This window comes from Pundamilia nyererei, unplaced genomic scaffold (genome assembly GCF_000239375.1).
Source record: "Pundamilia nyererei isolate P.nyererei 1_Seehausen unplaced genomic scaffold, PunNye1.0 scaffold00070, whole genome shotgun sequence".
Lineage (NCBI taxonomy): Eukaryota > Metazoa > Chordata > Actinopteri > Cichliformes > Cichlidae > Pundamilia > Pundamilia nyererei.
In genome coordinates this window covers 158,943-175,152 of record NW_005187471.1, presented here as the reverse complement: position 1 = coordinate 175,152, position 16,210 = coordinate 158,943, and the positions used below count along the sequence as shown (strand labels likewise).

General features: G+C 38.3%; 1 protein-coding gene across 3 annotated transcripts; it reads left to right on the top strand.

The window, feature by feature from the left end:
• Positions 1–144: 144 nt before the first annotated feature.
• asxl2 (ASXL transcriptional regulator 2) lies at positions 145–13,855 on the top strand. Of its 3 annotated transcripts, XM_005736548.1 has the most exons (13): positions 145–297; positions 2,017–2,099; positions 2,305–2,307; positions 3,023–3,131; positions 3,359–3,500; positions 6,541–6,659; positions 7,536–7,656; positions 7,944–8,003; positions 8,601–8,761; positions 9,032–9,128; positions 9,237–9,342; positions 10,671–11,403; positions 11,717–13,855. In XM_005736548.1, exons 1-13 carry the CDS (start codon positions 241–243, stop codon positions 13,496–13,498), a joined length of 3,573 nt encoding a protein of 1,190 aa, XP_005736605.1. In that variant the 5' UTR covers positions 145–240; the 3' UTR covers positions 13,499–13,855. The 3 variants fall into 3 exon arrangements, with proteins under 3 accessions (XP_005736605.1, XP_005736606.1, XP_005736607.1); XM_005736549.1 differs by lacking the exon at positions 2,305–2,307; XM_005736550.1 differs by lacking the exons at positions 145–297; positions 2,017–2,099; positions 2,305–2,307; positions 3,023–3,131; positions 3,359–3,500 and adding an exon at positions 5,499–5,820.
• The last annotated feature ends 2,355 nt before the right edge of the window (positions 13,856–16,210 follow it).

The following is a 16,210-nucleotide window of genomic DNA, read 5'->3' as shown; positions in this document are numbered from 1 at the left end:
TATATATATATATATCCTCCTTTCTCGTCATAGTTGCAGCTGGCAAATGTGTAAATACATGTGGGAAAGTTGAGGACTTGGAATGACAGCTACATACAGTAAGATGACGTTTCTTTTAGAGTCACATGACTCTTTTACAGTAAGTCCAACATGGCAGACGGAGTGGATCTTACGCGGTAACTAAAGCAACATTTTAACTGAAACAGAAATTGAAGACTACTCTGCAACAGGACATTCGCAATGAGGGAGAGACAGAAGAAGAAGAAGGGGAGGACGTGGGCGGAAGCAGCGAAAACGGTATTCTTGGTGTTTTATGTAGCGTTTGTTGTGGTTGTTTTCCTTGAACGCTCCCACTTGTACAACTGTGTTTATGAGTTCACGACCTGCTGGTGAAGATGAAATGTTGCGTGCACCGCGCAAGGCCTGTGTTGACGGTTCGACATTTGGAAAGACCGCTGTCACTACTAGCCTTGTAGCTTTCATCAAGTGGCACCTCAAAGCATAAATACAGCGAAATAAATATAAGTCATGTGCACCCAAGCATGCCTCTGAACCCACTGTATGTGTTTTGTGGGGATAGTAAGGCTGACAGGTCTCGTAGGATATTAAGTCCAATGAAGTAACCGTGAAGTAATCACGCCAATGTTGCGCGCTAGCGCGACTAGCATGGGCTAACGCCTGCTAACGCCTGCTAACGCAACTCTGTTCGTCAACAAGTTTGATTTGTATTATTTGGAAATAAACCACTACAAAACCTCCTGTTTCCGTAGTTAAAGCAACCCAAGAGCAAACTACTTAACTACAAAATCGATGACAAAGTCGGTCTAGTCATGCTAGCGTTTTGCAAGAGTACAATATATGTTGTTAGCATTGAGCTAGCTGACAGCATAGCATGCTAACGAGTATAAAATTATCAAAACGTCCAATAGTAATTTATAATTTAAGCACATTGCAATCGGCTGTAACGCCTTGCGTTAGCTTCATACAGGTATTTACACTTAATAGTTTGCGCATAGTGTGTAGTATGCTAACTGCATAGAAAATAAATAGCGATAACGTTTGTAGGACTCATAAAGTTATGTTTCATTGCAGTGCTCAAAACACTAGCTAAAGTAATTCAAGGCTTTTCGAGAGGGTTTGGGAAAAGTGTAAGCGCTACATCTTAAGGTCACCCATAGTAGTTTTTTTAAATTACCGATTTAAAGTTGCTGATATGTTGTTGTTGTTGTTGTTGTTGTTGTTATTATTATTATACTGTTATGAGAAGCTTTTATTGTCATGTTTTTTTTTCAGCCAACACTCAGAGAAGTGAGATGTTACAGCATAAGGTGGTGCATCCACCTCAAACCCAAATGAAACTTTAATTTACCACCCCTTATTTATTACTGTGCATTTTCTCCAGAGATTGCAAAATATTCATGCCAAATATATTTCTAATAGTGGAAAAAAGAAAGAAATACAAAACACAACTGTGCTGTGCTTGTTGACTGGATCATTTTAACCATAGTACAAACTAGTTGAGTTTTTGCATAAATTGCTCAGGCTTTAAGCTAAGATTGAGGAAATCGTCCTGGATCAGGCAAGTCTTGCATCGAAAATCAATAAAAATCAAGACAAAAACCCTAAAAAGGCACACAGTCATTAGAACAAATAACAATTAGTAGATTAAAAAAAAGCTTCAAAACCTTTGCCACTTCTCTGTCAGTTAGTCATGAGCACTTTGCAGTTTAACTGACAGAGAAACAAATGGATATTTACAGTGGTTATACTTACATAAGGGGAGCCTGTACCTCCTACTACAGATAAAATCCTGTTAGCTTGCCGAACAGTACAGAAGTATCTTGGTGAGTGAGGAGTGTTGTTCCTGTGGTTATTTATTTTAATTTAATTTTACTGATGTGTAAAAAATGTGATATCTTTAATGAAGTAACCTTTGGGCTGCCTCTTAATTTCTGAATATTTTTCCTTTAAATAATCTCTCAGCAAAATATAATCATCTGCATTTTTATTTTCTAGGTTCTGGAGAAGTACCCTAATACACCTATGAGCCATAAAGAGATCTTGCAAGTGATCCAAAGAGAAAGACTTAAGGAAATAAGGTACACAGGTCCTTGTTGTCATAGCTTTGGAGCTGCAGATACACTTCATATCTGAGACATTTTCATGAGAGCACAACAGGTGTCATCTGTCATTTCTCAGCTGCTCATATCATGTGCCTTTTTGTTATTCACATAGTCACAGTTACTTTACTCAATTAATAATTGTTTTATTTCTTTTTGTTTCACTTTCACTATTCTCATCCAGAAGGTAAGAAAAGGTAGCCCCCACCGCTTATCTTAACAAACTCACAGCAATGCAGGTTTGTTTGGAGTTGCCTTTTTGCATGTTAATAGGAATAACATGTTCTAGGTGAGGTTGCATAAAAATGCAATGCTACGTTCATAGTTTGAGCTTCCACAGCCACCTGTTGCATAAAAATTACATTTTCTTTTTTTTTCCGAGTAATTAACAAAATAAAAATTAGAAATATTTAAGCATAACTAGAGTAATTTCCCAAAAATTAAAAATAGACTTTTGTTTTTTCTAGTAATTATATTGTTCAAAGCCTTATGTGTTATACTGTGTAAAGCAGCACAAATGCAATTTGACAAAAAAGAAAAAGTAAGGTTCAATTTGTCAGTCTAGATTTGTGCATGACTTAAGCAAAGCTTGACAGATTAATTTTTTTGCAACAGGCATTTTTATGTCAGACCCCTTTATTCTGTGAATATCGGTCCATCACTTTAATTAGATGAGCATTGGATCAGTTTTCTGCAGCTGATTTCTCATAAAGCACAGAGCAAATTTCCCCTCTAACTGCACTGATGCAAATCTGACCTAAACTCACACATGTTTTCCTGATGCATGATAGCAGCTTCTCCCAAGTTACCAGACCAACCTCTCCCCTTCCTTCGTCTTTTCCCAGCCATCTGATTTATGGGGGAACAGATGTGTAAACTGTGTTTTTCCTCTTGTGATCCAGCGGAACGTCACCGCTGGCGTGTCTGAATGCAATGCTGCACACGAACTCTCGTGGTGAGGAGGGAATCTTCTACAAAGTTCCGGGCAGAATGGGAGTCTACACATTAAAGGTTTGTGAGACACAAGGCACTGTTTATTACTCAGCCAGTACAGGAAAAAAGAACTAGCACATGTTTTTCTTTGCTAATTGCAGCTTTTCGGGTACCTGGACACAAATTAAGTTATGAATGTACATGCCGTAGCTGGTCATTTTCTTATTTACTTCTGCTTAACTGTTCCTCCGCTCTGTTTCCTGCATAAAAATAACATGGAGTCTTTTGCTCTGTTTTTCATATAGAAGGACATCTCAGATGTGGTGAAGGAGCTGTCGGAAGAGGGCTCTGAGGAGAGCAGTGACAATCTTTCTGACTCTCGAAGCTCAGAAAACAACAGTAGTGCTATCAGTCAAGAGGGCAGGAGAGGAAGGTGGATGCGAAGAGGTATTGTGCCCTTGCATACAGGTTCTTTAATTAACTTACACATGACCATAAATTTTAAAGTCACTTGTTTGCAATGAGTTTCCAGACATTTCTTTGTTGCAAGATAATTTGGTCCTACCTTTACTGCTACAACATTAATATGTGCTGTCTGTTTGTAATCTAATTTGTAATTATGGCTTTTAAAAAAAAAAAAAAGTACTCATTGTAATTATCATAACTTACCATTGCAATGAAATACTTCATAACACAAAAATGTGTGCTTTATATGAAGTATTTTTTTATTTAGCTAAGAATGATGAAGATTTTAGCTGTAACTGTGAATTAACATAATTGATGCAAAGCAGTAAATTCCGTTAAAGTAAATATTTGATAAGCAGGCTACTCAGCATCACATTTCAGACATGCCAAAAATTTTGTTGTACCTGATGTCTCAAATACAGTTTTGGTAGGTCTTTTAGTTTTAAGTGTTCACCAGGAATTCTCAGAGGGTAAGAAAATCATATTCTATCAATATGTAATGAGTATTTGTTTTTTAACTTGTGACAGCAGACTGCTCAAACATTATGGTCCAAGTCAGTGTATGAACTGTACCAGTGTATACTTGTAGTGGATGAAATTTGCAGCTGTAATTTTGAAATGCACTGCAGGATGGATGATTTACTCTACTGAATAGTAGACTACAGAGTGAATAAATGGGCAGTTTGAACAGTCAGATTGTCTGCCATGAAGAAAGGGTCTCATTCTTAATAGCTCGATTACATGTTTAGCTTATATTTCCTGCAGATTTCAAACAAAATTATCCATCCATCTTCCTCTGCTTATCCAATTTCGGGTTGCAGTGGGGCTGGAACCTAATCCAGCTATTACAGATGAAAGGTTGGGTACACCCTAAACAGGTTGCCAGTCTATCGCAGAGCTAGTTGATGGAGCCGCACAACCATTTGTGCTCACATTCAACATTACACCTTAGATTTCCAGTAGAACTAACTCAAACTAGCTAACCTGGTTAAACTAGTTTTAGTTGCATGTCTTTGGACTATGGAAGGAAGCTGGAGTTTGCAGTGAGAAGCTGATTTTAGATATGAAATCTAATTAACTTTTGCGCATAAGATTTTGGAAGTACCCATCATATTCTTTTAACACTTGAATATCATTATAATGTATCAGTGCAATCTCTGGAATGTTAACTATTTCCCATTAAAACAGTTTTAATGTGTTTTTTTTCCTGAAAATAAACAAGAAGGTGATATGAGAGACACAATAAAGCACATTTTCAGCGCACTTAAAAATGTTCGAGGCACTTGGTTTTTTGCTTCTATATCTGTCTCTCCTTGCAAGAATTAACAGTAATCACCCTTCATCCTCGGATTAAATTTTTCCTGATATCAGTTTTCCATCACTTTAATATCTTGATTAAATTTTTCACCATGCTCATCACTGACATCGCTCAGATTTGATGGAAAGAATGTTGACAAAACAATAACATCATATCATTAACTGATATGATTTCAGCATGTTAAACACAAGTTCTCTGCTCTGAGATTGCCAAGAAAATTCTGGCTACTTGCACAAATGTTTCCTATGCTGCTGATCCAGCTGGCTACAATTTCCTTTCAAACTCATCGTCAAGCATCAGTTCACGGATTTCAGGACTAACAAAAACATCTTTGTTGATTTTGGCTTCACTTTTCTCGAGACCAAACTTACATCTTAAATGTTGAAACACATTGCTGTGTGTGTTCAGTCATCCCAGTTGTCCAGTACTTGGAATGGCTTAACCAGATGAAAATGGTTTTCAGATTTGGGGTCAAAAAGTACATTTTGAAAAACAAAACACTTGTTGATCAGTGTTATAGATTTGAAATATGTCACCATTATCTAACTTCCAGACCACCTATATAGATTAACAGTGAATACTACTTAATAAAGCACTGAAATATGTCTTTACTAACTCCTTAAACACCTTTAGATGCAACCCCTGTTGACATTTATTAAAGAGTGAGCGTGTGTTTTTTGCTGAAGTGTCATCACTGTTCATCAGTCAACAGAGAAGGAAAAAACCCCATCAACAGATCATAATGCAATAAGGTTTGGCTTTTTTTTTTTTTTTAGGTGATTGTAGCTGATTGGTTATGCCAGTTAGAGTTAACACCCCCCTGTCAGCTGATGATGTAGGTTATTGTGGAAACACCGGAAACTAGCTCAAGTCGCATTAGACATGCCAAGTTGGAAAGTGGCTTTACCACAAACATAAAATACACCACCTCATCAAAAACATTTCCTGGAATACACGCAGCACTGAACATGATGATAGCGAAAGGTGGGTTTTATCTTTGAGCTTTACTTTGTCCTTAATGCTGTCTGATAATTGTTCACCAAGAGCCTGCTGGCAGCGCACAACAGCCACATTACAACGGTTTCTGATCTTTTGTGATTCTGTGGGGTTAAGATATTGCTTTATTGTGAAATGAACACCTGATTGTGCCTGATTGCAATGCGGTTTGAGAGAGGGAGCTTTTCATCAAGTGCCAATTATTTTGTTTTCCTCAGGTTGTGGTCTTACCGATTCTTATTATTTCTCACTGCCACTTGAATAACTTAAGTGACGGTTAAAACAGGAAACTGATTTTTCTCAGTATGACCCGTGACCACTTCCTCATTATGCACAACTTAAAAGTACCAAGCAAATAACCTTGGTTTACAGCTGAGTAGGAGGGCTCTGATATTGCTTTATTTTTGAAATAATCGATGCAAAGGACTGCAAAGTCAAATGCAAATTAGGCAGCACTGGGAAGGAACTGCTGCAGAATGTAGAAAGATGTTCTGTAAGAAACAGAAGGCAGATAGTAGGAGGGGGATTGTTCTGAAGTTGAGCTCATTTTTAACAATATGATATTTTAGTAAGGTAATGTAATCTGCTTCTTTGTCTACAGAATTGGTTTCAGTTTCGCCAAAACAAAAGCACAATGTTATAAAGTCTGCACACCGCCCTCAGGAAATGTATTTGGTAACATCTGTTTTGTGCTTCTGTATTTCATAGTTCCCTCCAAGCTGCAGTCACAGCCGTCGTCTCCACAGCCTCGATGCTCGTCGCCGTCTGTCCCCACCAGTAAGCTCATCTCTCCCTCGCAGAAACACAGCAAGAAAGCTTTGAAACAGGTACAGCAAACAACATATATTTCTTGTTGTTTTTCTTTTTTAAACATACATTTAAGTTGTTAACTTATCCTCCCTACTCAGATGAGTAACATGAGTTCCTGCCACACCCCACTCCCATATAAATCACTCCCTCTGTGTTCTGCACTATGCAAATCCACCCTTTTGTTTTTACATCGGTATACAGAGTGTGGAGTCTTAGACTTGGGCTCTTTATGGGCTACAATGAGCAATTAAATTTGTGTGATTATGTTCATTACTTTGTTTTAATTGGCAGCATATAACTCAATGGTAGTGTTTCAGCTGGTGTTCTTTGTTTTTTTTGTTCTCTATTTGACATCTTGCTGATTATTTCAAACATCAGGGAGAAATGCCTGTAGCTGTTTTTTTGTTGTTTTTACAGTATTAATGTTTTCAAAGAACCCATTTCCCATTGGCTGTCTTTTGCCTTTTGTGTTCCATTTAATTAGATTTAATTTGATTGCACACATTGTAATTCACTCCATCTGTGCTGGTGTGAATTTGTATTCATTATTTGGGCGTAGATGGCGACTTGGCTGAAACATTACTGGACGGATCTGTTTATTGTTTCCTATTTTATATCTTATTGTGGTGGACCTCCTTTCTTTGCTTCTTTAAACGTGTAGAGAAATTTGTGACAAATTTGATCTGACTTGTTCTCAGATTTACAGCAAGGCGAGGATTTATGCCTCTGTTATGCAACCTATGTTCCATTGCTCTGCTGTTATTTAGCTGTTATTTAACCAGGCAAGTGGCCCTTGGGGAGCAATTGCAGGGAAACAGAGGGTTACACATATTCACACTCTGTTTTTCTCATACTGCTGGCTATTTGCGTCTTTCTGTGTTGTTCATTTTAAGGCCCTAAAGCAGCAGCAGCAGAGAAACCAGCGTAGACAGGGGGGAATGCCAACCTCCTCCAGTCCAAGACTGCTTCTGAAAACCCTTAAAGACATGGCAGATAACATTACAACAAAAACTGGTAGGTGGTAACTCTTACATTGCCAAATTGTTGGATAGTTTACTGATGTTAATTGCATGATATTACTCACAGTTTTGTAGATAGATGATGGATAGTGATGTAGTTCTGGGAATTATCCTGTTTATTATTGCAGGTTTTTATAGCTAGACTACAAAAGGTTATGTATCATCATCATCCAAACATGACTCATATAATTGGCAGCTTTAATGTGGAAACTGAAGCAGTCGGATCTCTGGCTTTCATTTCTCAGAGCATTTCCTTTAGCTCCTCTTCTTCTTTCCAAACAGATTTATGCCACCCAGTCGTACCCAGAAAGGTTCCCCAAAGGTCCAGTCGCCTCAGTGCAGGTAATTCAGACAACTGCTTTTATTTAAATCAGTTGTGTGGAAATTTTTATGATTTAATTATAATATTTAACAGAAAAAAGTTAGCAATTAGTAGTTTCCCTGTAGTCCTGCTTTGTTTTTAAGAAGCAAATAAAAATACTCTTTAGGACAGTTAGGAGCACAATGGCACACAATAACAACCTCTTAGTGTATTTTAAATCACTCCCACATTAATCAGCCTGATAGCACAAATATCCATTAGTATGCCACAAACAGTCACACACGCACTATTAATTCATATGTGAGTGAAATTTTCTAACATCGGGTTAACCAAATTATTTACAGTAAGAATTTTTGTTTCGAGTGTTAAGAATAATCTGACAGTTGGGTTTAACTTTATATGTTCAGCTTTTCTGTGTCTGCTTGTAATCTAGAATTAATTGTCTGCATAGTTATTTCTTAGGTGTAAGTAAAATTATTCTACTTTGACAGAAAACAGTTAAGTAAAACAAATTATTTTACTACATTTAAAAGTGAACTACATAATTCACAGTTGTTTCTTTGCATTATTGAATCTCCCTTGGTTTACATCTGTTTCCTGTTTTGTTTGTATCGCAGGGCAGATAAAACGTGCCAAGTATAAAATAGACGTGGAGACGCCAGACTCTATTTTGGTTAACACCAACCTGCGAGCAATCATCAACAAGCACACTTTCTCTGTCTTGCCTCCAGACTGCCAGCAAAGGCTGGTCAAACTTCTGCCAGAAGTAGACCGCCAGGTAGCCCTAAAATTATACATATGTTATAATGTTTGCTATTTATATTACATTAAATGTAAATGTGTAAGTAAAATTGTTGCTGTGTGCAGTATCTGTCAGTCATTATTTGATATATGCCTCATAAAATATCTTTTTAATCTCTGTAAAACATTTGTATGATTCTTGATGCAAATTCTATATCATAGGCAGAATCCAAATAAGGTCAATGTACCGATGCAGTGATGTTGATCGTCATGCTATTAGTCATAACATTGTGCCTTCTCTCCTCAGGCTTGCATGGACGGCCTTCTGAAGGTCACTAGCTCTGCCTTAAACAATGAGTTTTTCACATCAGCAGCTCAGTCTTGGAAAGACAGGCTGGCTGAGGGTTAGTTCAAAAGCTTTCAGTTCATAACTGCAAAATTCAATTCACATTAAAAAAAAAAGCACAACACCAAGGTTTACATTTGCTCTTTTGTGACTCTTCCATTTTTAGGGGAATTCACTCCTGAATTGCAGCTCCGAATGCGCCAAGAAATTGAGAAGGAAAAGAAAGTTGAGCACTGGAAGGAAGCCTTCTTTGAAAACTATTATGGGGAGAAGTAGGTTCTCTGTTTCATTTATAATTTCTTGATCCACTAATCCTACCTAGTTCTCATGAACTTGGACATCATACAGTATTTTGCTAATCTGTCAGTCCAGCTGTTCGGTCTCCACTTGGCAGGTGAAGATCTTTAGCCCCGAATAAGTGTGTTGTAGGTTTGGGGTTGTTTAGAAGACCAATTCTAATATTTTAGCTAAAATTTTAGAATCTCTGTGTTCAGGGAGAATGAGTATGAGGCATGTTTGCTTGGCTTTTCTTGTGAGGACATGTATTGGTGTTATTGCTTTCCCGAGACTCTTAACTCCACCTAATCCCAAGTTTAACCATCACAAATAAGTGTGACATCTTTATCCAATCCTTAACCTAAACCAACTTCTTACTTTAACTGTAAAAACCCCCATGTCTTCACTCTCAGAAAGCCCTTTGAAGGCTTTCAAAGAAAATGAGAGCCAAAAAGAGTTCTCAGTCTTACCAAAGGTCATCTAATCCTGACCTGGCAGAGTTTTTAATAAGATATCAGGACAGGTTTTATTTAATTTTCTTTATATACTGTCCTTGGTGTCCTGTATCAAATGACATCAGTCACTCATGCCTGGTCTAAACAGCCATGGCACAGTCACACACACCTTCAGTTAGTTCACTTTTACAGCTGTCATCTTTTCCATCATCCTCTAGGGGAACTTTAGGGGACATCAGGGAATTATATCTACAAAAACTGGCCTAGGTTACACCCTCCCTTATCTTGCAGTGTAGTATTTTTTTAAATATAAAAAAAAGACTAAAATCTTAGTACTTGTAGTATTTACAAAAGGAAAATGGAACAGTCACTTTTCTTAAGAATATTGATTGAATATCTGTTTCTAAAGGATATTTACTTTCTGTATAACATATTGGAACAGATTAACCAAACAGAGCAAAATAGTATGTCAGTGCAATGCCCAGATAGCGCTCATAAGTGTCATTCGTTTTATGGATGTATGAATTTTTTCCAACATTTTCACTTTTAATGCACAACTTCAGATTAGATTCTGTGATTCAAAGATTTGTCATTTGTTGTCAAGTTTGTTGTTAAAAATTAAGCAATTCATAAGAAAAAGAACAGATTGAAAAGTAAAATACTACAATGAATAAAACAATACTAGCTGATTAATAGTTTTTAGTTTGTTTGGGCTATTGTCATTTTCAAAGCTCTTCTTGTGTATTTTTAAAAAAAAATAATTTAAAAGATAAGTGTTTAATGACTTTTTCCTCATTCAAGAAAGACTTAATTCGTAGATTTATGGGGTTTTTTCTCTCTTTTTCTTTGTCTCCCTTTCTATTGTACAGTTCGGGGCTCAGCTATGAGGAATCCAAAGAGCTGACAAAGGCTGATTTGAATCAGGAGTCTGCCAGGCCTCAGTCGCCCTCTCATCAGACAGGACCTGTCGCTCAAGCACTAGAGGAATCTAAGTGCACCAAGGACAGCAGCCTGACTGATGCTCCTGCAAAAGACGTAAAGCCAGCGCAGACATCGTCACAGGAGCCTCTGAAAGCACTGCCTGCTCAAAAAGAGCCTGTCTTTACTGCAGAACCCATGAAGACGCGACGCTCACAGTATGCTGAGGATCGGAAGATGAATACAACTGCAAATACTGGACTGGTGGCTGCAGTGAGAGCACCAGAGGTTGAGAAACGTGGTGAATGGAGTGCAGCATGTACAGTGCCAGAAAAGGAGCAAAAGGAAGACATGAAGGAGGAGAAAACTGAACGCTCCCAGTTGTCTGTGGACAGCAGCCCTCCACCAAAGGCTAGTTCAGAGTTGAAAGAAGTTCAGTCGGTGTCTATGGTTAAGCCTGCTGCAGAGAGCGAAGAGATCATCTCTGAGCCCAGTGGCTCCTCAGAGCCACTGAAAAGGAAGTCTCTCAGTGAGATAGAGGGGGAATTAACACCAGAGAAAAGACCCCGCATGTCGTCAGTTTCTTCAGTGTCTTCATTCTCATCTGCGTCTCCCTCAGCATCATCCATATCCAGCCCTGCTACACCAACTTCAACAACAAGTCAGAGGGTTCCACCACTAAAGGTAGGAATAAATGTGGCAGCTCAAAGTCTGCTCAGATCACTCTATTTTCTGAGCGGACCTGACAGGTCTGTAGCTTTATCTTTTCAGAGTTGGGAAACTATACTTGCTGAGTATATTGTTAGTCTCACTATGCTCCAAAGACTTAGAGTTTTCCCAGTAAATCCCAGAGTTTGTTGTTTTGTACGTGTGGGAAAATAAAATAGGATACAGCTTGAAGCCTATTTATATTGTTATATGTTTTTTTTTTAATTCATATTTTTTAGATATACAAATGGGAATTCATCTCCGTTTTGTTTTTTTTCCCATTTTGCAGATCCCAGTATCACGGATTCTTCCCTTGCCTGTGTCACCTAGCCAGATCTCACCGAGGACTCCCCTTCCAAGCCCACTTAGTAGCCCATGCCGTACTGGTGCTCGCACTTTGGCAGATATCAAAGCCAAAGCTCAGCTTGCCCGAGCACAACGTGCAGCAGCAGCAGCAGCATCATCTGCTTCAAAGGGGGCAGTGCCAGGCCCAGGGCCAGGTGGAGGCAGTAGTGAGCAGACACACCACTTATCTAGCCCGACATCCCCACAGGGATCTGCTAGGTTAGCAGCCACACAGTTTAGTATATCTTCTCCTTGCCAAGTGGACTCTTTTGGTCCATGTAGCCCAAACCAGTCTCAGAAGTACTTAAGCAAAACTGAAGAAAAACATACAAGTCTTTCTGCTGGTACAGTCAGTACAGGAATCCATAGCGTCCAAAAGAGTTCAAGTGTATCAGCACAACCATCATTGGTGCATGCTTCAAAGGAACAGGAAATCCCATTAACTGCTGGATCAACAACCAGAATCAGCTCCTGCATCCCTGCAAACAACCCGCTGGTCACTCAGCTTCTGCAGGGCAAAGAAGTTCCACTGGAGCAGATCCTCCCAAAACCACTATCCAAGGTGGAAGTAAAGATGTCAAACTTCTCCTCTGGTACTATGGCAAAGGCGTCACATTCTGCTGAGCACAGGGCTGAGAAGTTCAATACATCAGGCCGAGCTGGTGTTTTCTCAGAAAACACAAAACATCACAGGGAACTTCCTGACAAGGAGACTCAGGAGCAGATCCTACAGGCTCTAATGCAGAGGAAAGTCCAACAAAGTCAGCCTTATGGAGGGGGTGTAGGGCCTCAGTCACCTCAGTACAAAGTTCAGCAACTGATGCACGCAGAAGAGCGACAGGATCGATCCAGGATTTCTGTTGGTTTTTTGGGTCGAAGGAGGATGCCAAGGCCTGCCATGACAGGACATTACCTGCTCAATGTCTCCACGTATGGCAGAGGATCAGAGAGCAGGAGACTTCACCTGTCTGCCATTCCAAACACAACTGTAACCAGCACAAAAAGGGAAACCACAGAAGCAGAGGACCAACCAGCCAGGAAGGTTTTTCTGTTTCCTTCTGGGGTCAAAACAGAGCAGCAAAGATGCTCAGTAGGCAAGTCTAATGAACCAGCGGGCTTTCAGCATCACTATAACATAAAGACTGAGCCTGGATCAGAGTATTTTGAAGCTGGTGGTGATAACAACAACACCAGCGCAACCACCAAAGACACCAGCCCCTTTTCTCAATCACACCGAAGGCACCTCGAACTCTGCAATAGTAATCAAGGAAACTCCGAGCCATATCTTACCCACGTGGATCCCAGTCACCAGCGGCCGACTGCCTTTCAATCCCAGAGAACACTCGATAATCAGGAACCCCCGGTAGCGTCACGCTACGGTGGCACTATCAGCATGTCCGTACCTCACACTTTGAACCGCAGCACTGCAGGCACCGGCTCTTCCACATCCTCATCAGAAGCTGATGGTGGTGGCATCCACGGGAGCGTTATGTCCTTCTCAGTGACTGTTACCACCATACCTGCTGGTCACTCATTAGACCACGGTCACCAGGGCGAGCCCTCACCTGAACAGTCATTCATTGAGGGCTCCAACATGGAGGACGTCCAGTCTAAATGCTACTGCCGACTGAAGGCAATGATCATGTGCAAGGGGTGTGGAGCTTTTTGCCATGATGACTGCATAGGCCCCTCAAAACTATGTGTCTCGTGTTTAGTGGTACGATGATATTAAATTAACAGTAACAAAAAATTGGTTAGAGTTGTATTGTCACAGCACAAAGCAGAAGCAAGTGTTTTAGAATCAGTGCATAATAGGCTGAAACATGTTAAGTCACACTCTGGAGAAAACGGCTCTAGGATCGGTTCGTTGTGGGAAAGGCAAGGATTTACACTGGATGGTCTTGTTTTTCCACTAACATCTAAGAAAAGTCGTTTTGTGCAATTGTGTCATAGAAATGCCAATCCATTTTCAATCAAATGTTGTCAGATATGTGAGAAATGAAAACTGGCAGTGTTTGCACTTGGCTAGATTAGTGTGATATATTTTTTTAAATATATATATGCGTCTAGTTTTTTGGTTTTTTTGTTTTGTTTTTTTTTTGAGGAGGGAAAATGAATGTTGCTATTTTTTTTTTTTTTTTTTAAGAACATAATGACTGTTGTGCTTTAGACTGACACTTTTTATTATTGGTCCTAATCAGTTATGGTTTAACGGCAAAAAAAAGAAGAAGAAAAAGGGCGCTAATGATAATCATTTGATGTAGAGTACCTCCTATTTGGCATTTATGCACGTGTGGCAGGGAAATGCAACTTACAGTAACTATTTTATATGAAACTGTACTTTTATTACTGAACACACTCAGATTTAAGAACTAGTAATGAACATGTATAGTTTTAGTAAGAAGATATAGAGTGATTTTTGAATTATACTTTATATAAATCAACCTGACTTGTTTCCGAGGCAAAGAACTCGAAAACCACCTGGATATAAAGTAATAACAGTGTACAGCACTTAAAATCAAACCTAAAGAAAAGAGAATCATATATAATTCCTCTATAATCCTTGTTGGTAAATTAAGATCTTTTCACTTCCAATGAAGGTCTGAAGTCACTTCCTACTGCGTGAATCAGCATTTCCTCCCCAAAAATCAGGTTTGTGGATATGATCTCCCTTGGTGTGGGATTTCTAATGCTTGTGCGTCTGTATAGATAAATCAGCAGTAGCAAACTTAATTTAAACACTCAAGGCGGGTGGAGAAAATGCTGACAATTTTGTTAGTTTGCTGTATATACTTGCTCATGTATGGTATTTGCCTAGATGTAGAAATATTGTTATTTTATTCGTGCTGCACACCTTGCTTGAGCATAACTGGCTCTTTATTTCAAAATGTTTTTCTTTTTTTGTTTTTGTTTTTTTTTTACTGTGGAATGAAAATAGAGAAGAACAGTGAAATATGCTAAAAACAGGTACAATATGTCACCAATACATCAATAAGTGAGTGTAACACTTCACTTTAACGTGGCCTTTTTCCAGGAAATTAATAAGAGAGTGATCCTCTATAATACTGTGGTTGGAAGTATTGTAAAAATGATATTTGTCACATATGTATTTAATCAACAGTAATTTGTCTTTGTGATGCACAACACATTAGTGGTGTCAGCACTTGTTATAACCTTTGCAGGCCCGTTATGATGATTTTAACATTAGTGCTTAGTGCGTACTGACTTGTAAAAAGGCCACTGTGTTTGAAGTGTTATCTCCAAAAGTTTTGTGTTTTTGCTGGTTACAAATATTGACACATCTACTATATTTTAGAATGTCCTGGAGGTACAAAACATGACCTCTTTTATAGCAATTATTTCCGAGGTAGTATGCCAAAGTCACCTTAAAGAAAACAGAAAATAATCAGAAGTTGTTTTTAAATGTCTGACTAGTTAATCAAAGTAATATATTTTAATTAATATATTTTAATATAAAAGATCTATTTGCTAATTGTTTTTGACAAATCAACAGGGTATTTACTACATTAATATATTGGCTGTCCCGTTCTTTCCTATAGTGTTTTTTTTTCTAGGCTGGACAGACCACCGTGCAGAATAATCACTTAAAATAGTCCAGGTATCTGATATTCTGTATGGTCCAGGTTTTTTTAGTGAATCCATTGGTCTATATTTTTCAATGAAGATGTTGTCTAAAGTGTAGCTTTTACTTGTCTATTTGCATCATCACTTTATGAAAAGATAATGTTTTAATGCACCATTTAAAAGTCATTCAATTAATATAGTTTTATTTTTTAGTTGGTGGGTGTGTCTTGTGGAAAGTTGTTTTTGAGGGCTAGAATCTAGCAGGAGTTTCACAAGGCATAGAAATTTCACTTATTAAGGACATAATGATGTTTTAATTAGTGATACAGATGTCTCTTTTATTCTCATTTTTGATCCCCATTAAACATTTACGTCATATTTGGTTGAAAGTGATGTTAGAGTCCTGCTGGACTGGATTGCACTGCAAAAAATATTAACAACAATCATTCTCAATCCTAAAGGCAGCTGACATTTTGGTTAATGATGACTGAAACAAGAGTCCAACAGCAGTCCCAATCAATACTAAGGCTAACTGTGTGTGTGCATTTGGATGTGTAGAGCACATCATATAGAAAATGGCTGGAAGAAGGGAAGGGGGGGGTCTCCACTTTTTTTCCCTTCTTCTTTTAATGTCATGTTTGACACTAGGTGAATTTCTTAAATGTCAGTGTCATTTTGTCTCCATTTAAAACTCCAGGTGAATGTAATATAGTAATCAGAACTTGTAAACAAAGTGTATTTTATCAAAGTAATAGAATATTATGAATAAATAATAATGGAAAAAGTTTCTTCTTTGACTGCATCTTCATTTTATTGTATTTTTTGTCTTTGGTAATATATATATATATATATA

What these genes read in the sequence shown, in the direction of transcription:
- asxl2 (XM_005736548.1), top strand. Translation starts at nt 241, where the DNA reads ATGAGGGAGAGACAGAAGAAGAAGAAGGGGAGGACGTGGGCGGAAGCA. An exon ending in GAAAGACAGGCTGGCTGAGG is followed by an intron (nt 9,129 to 9,236) that starts GTTAGTTCAAAA and finishes TTCCATTTTTAG; the next exon opens with GGGAATTCACTCCTGAATTG. An exon ending in GAAAACTATTATGGGGAGAA is followed by an intron (nt 9,343 to 10,670) that starts GTAGGTTCTCTG and finishes TCTATTGTACAG; the next exon opens with TTCGGGGCTCAGCTATGAGG.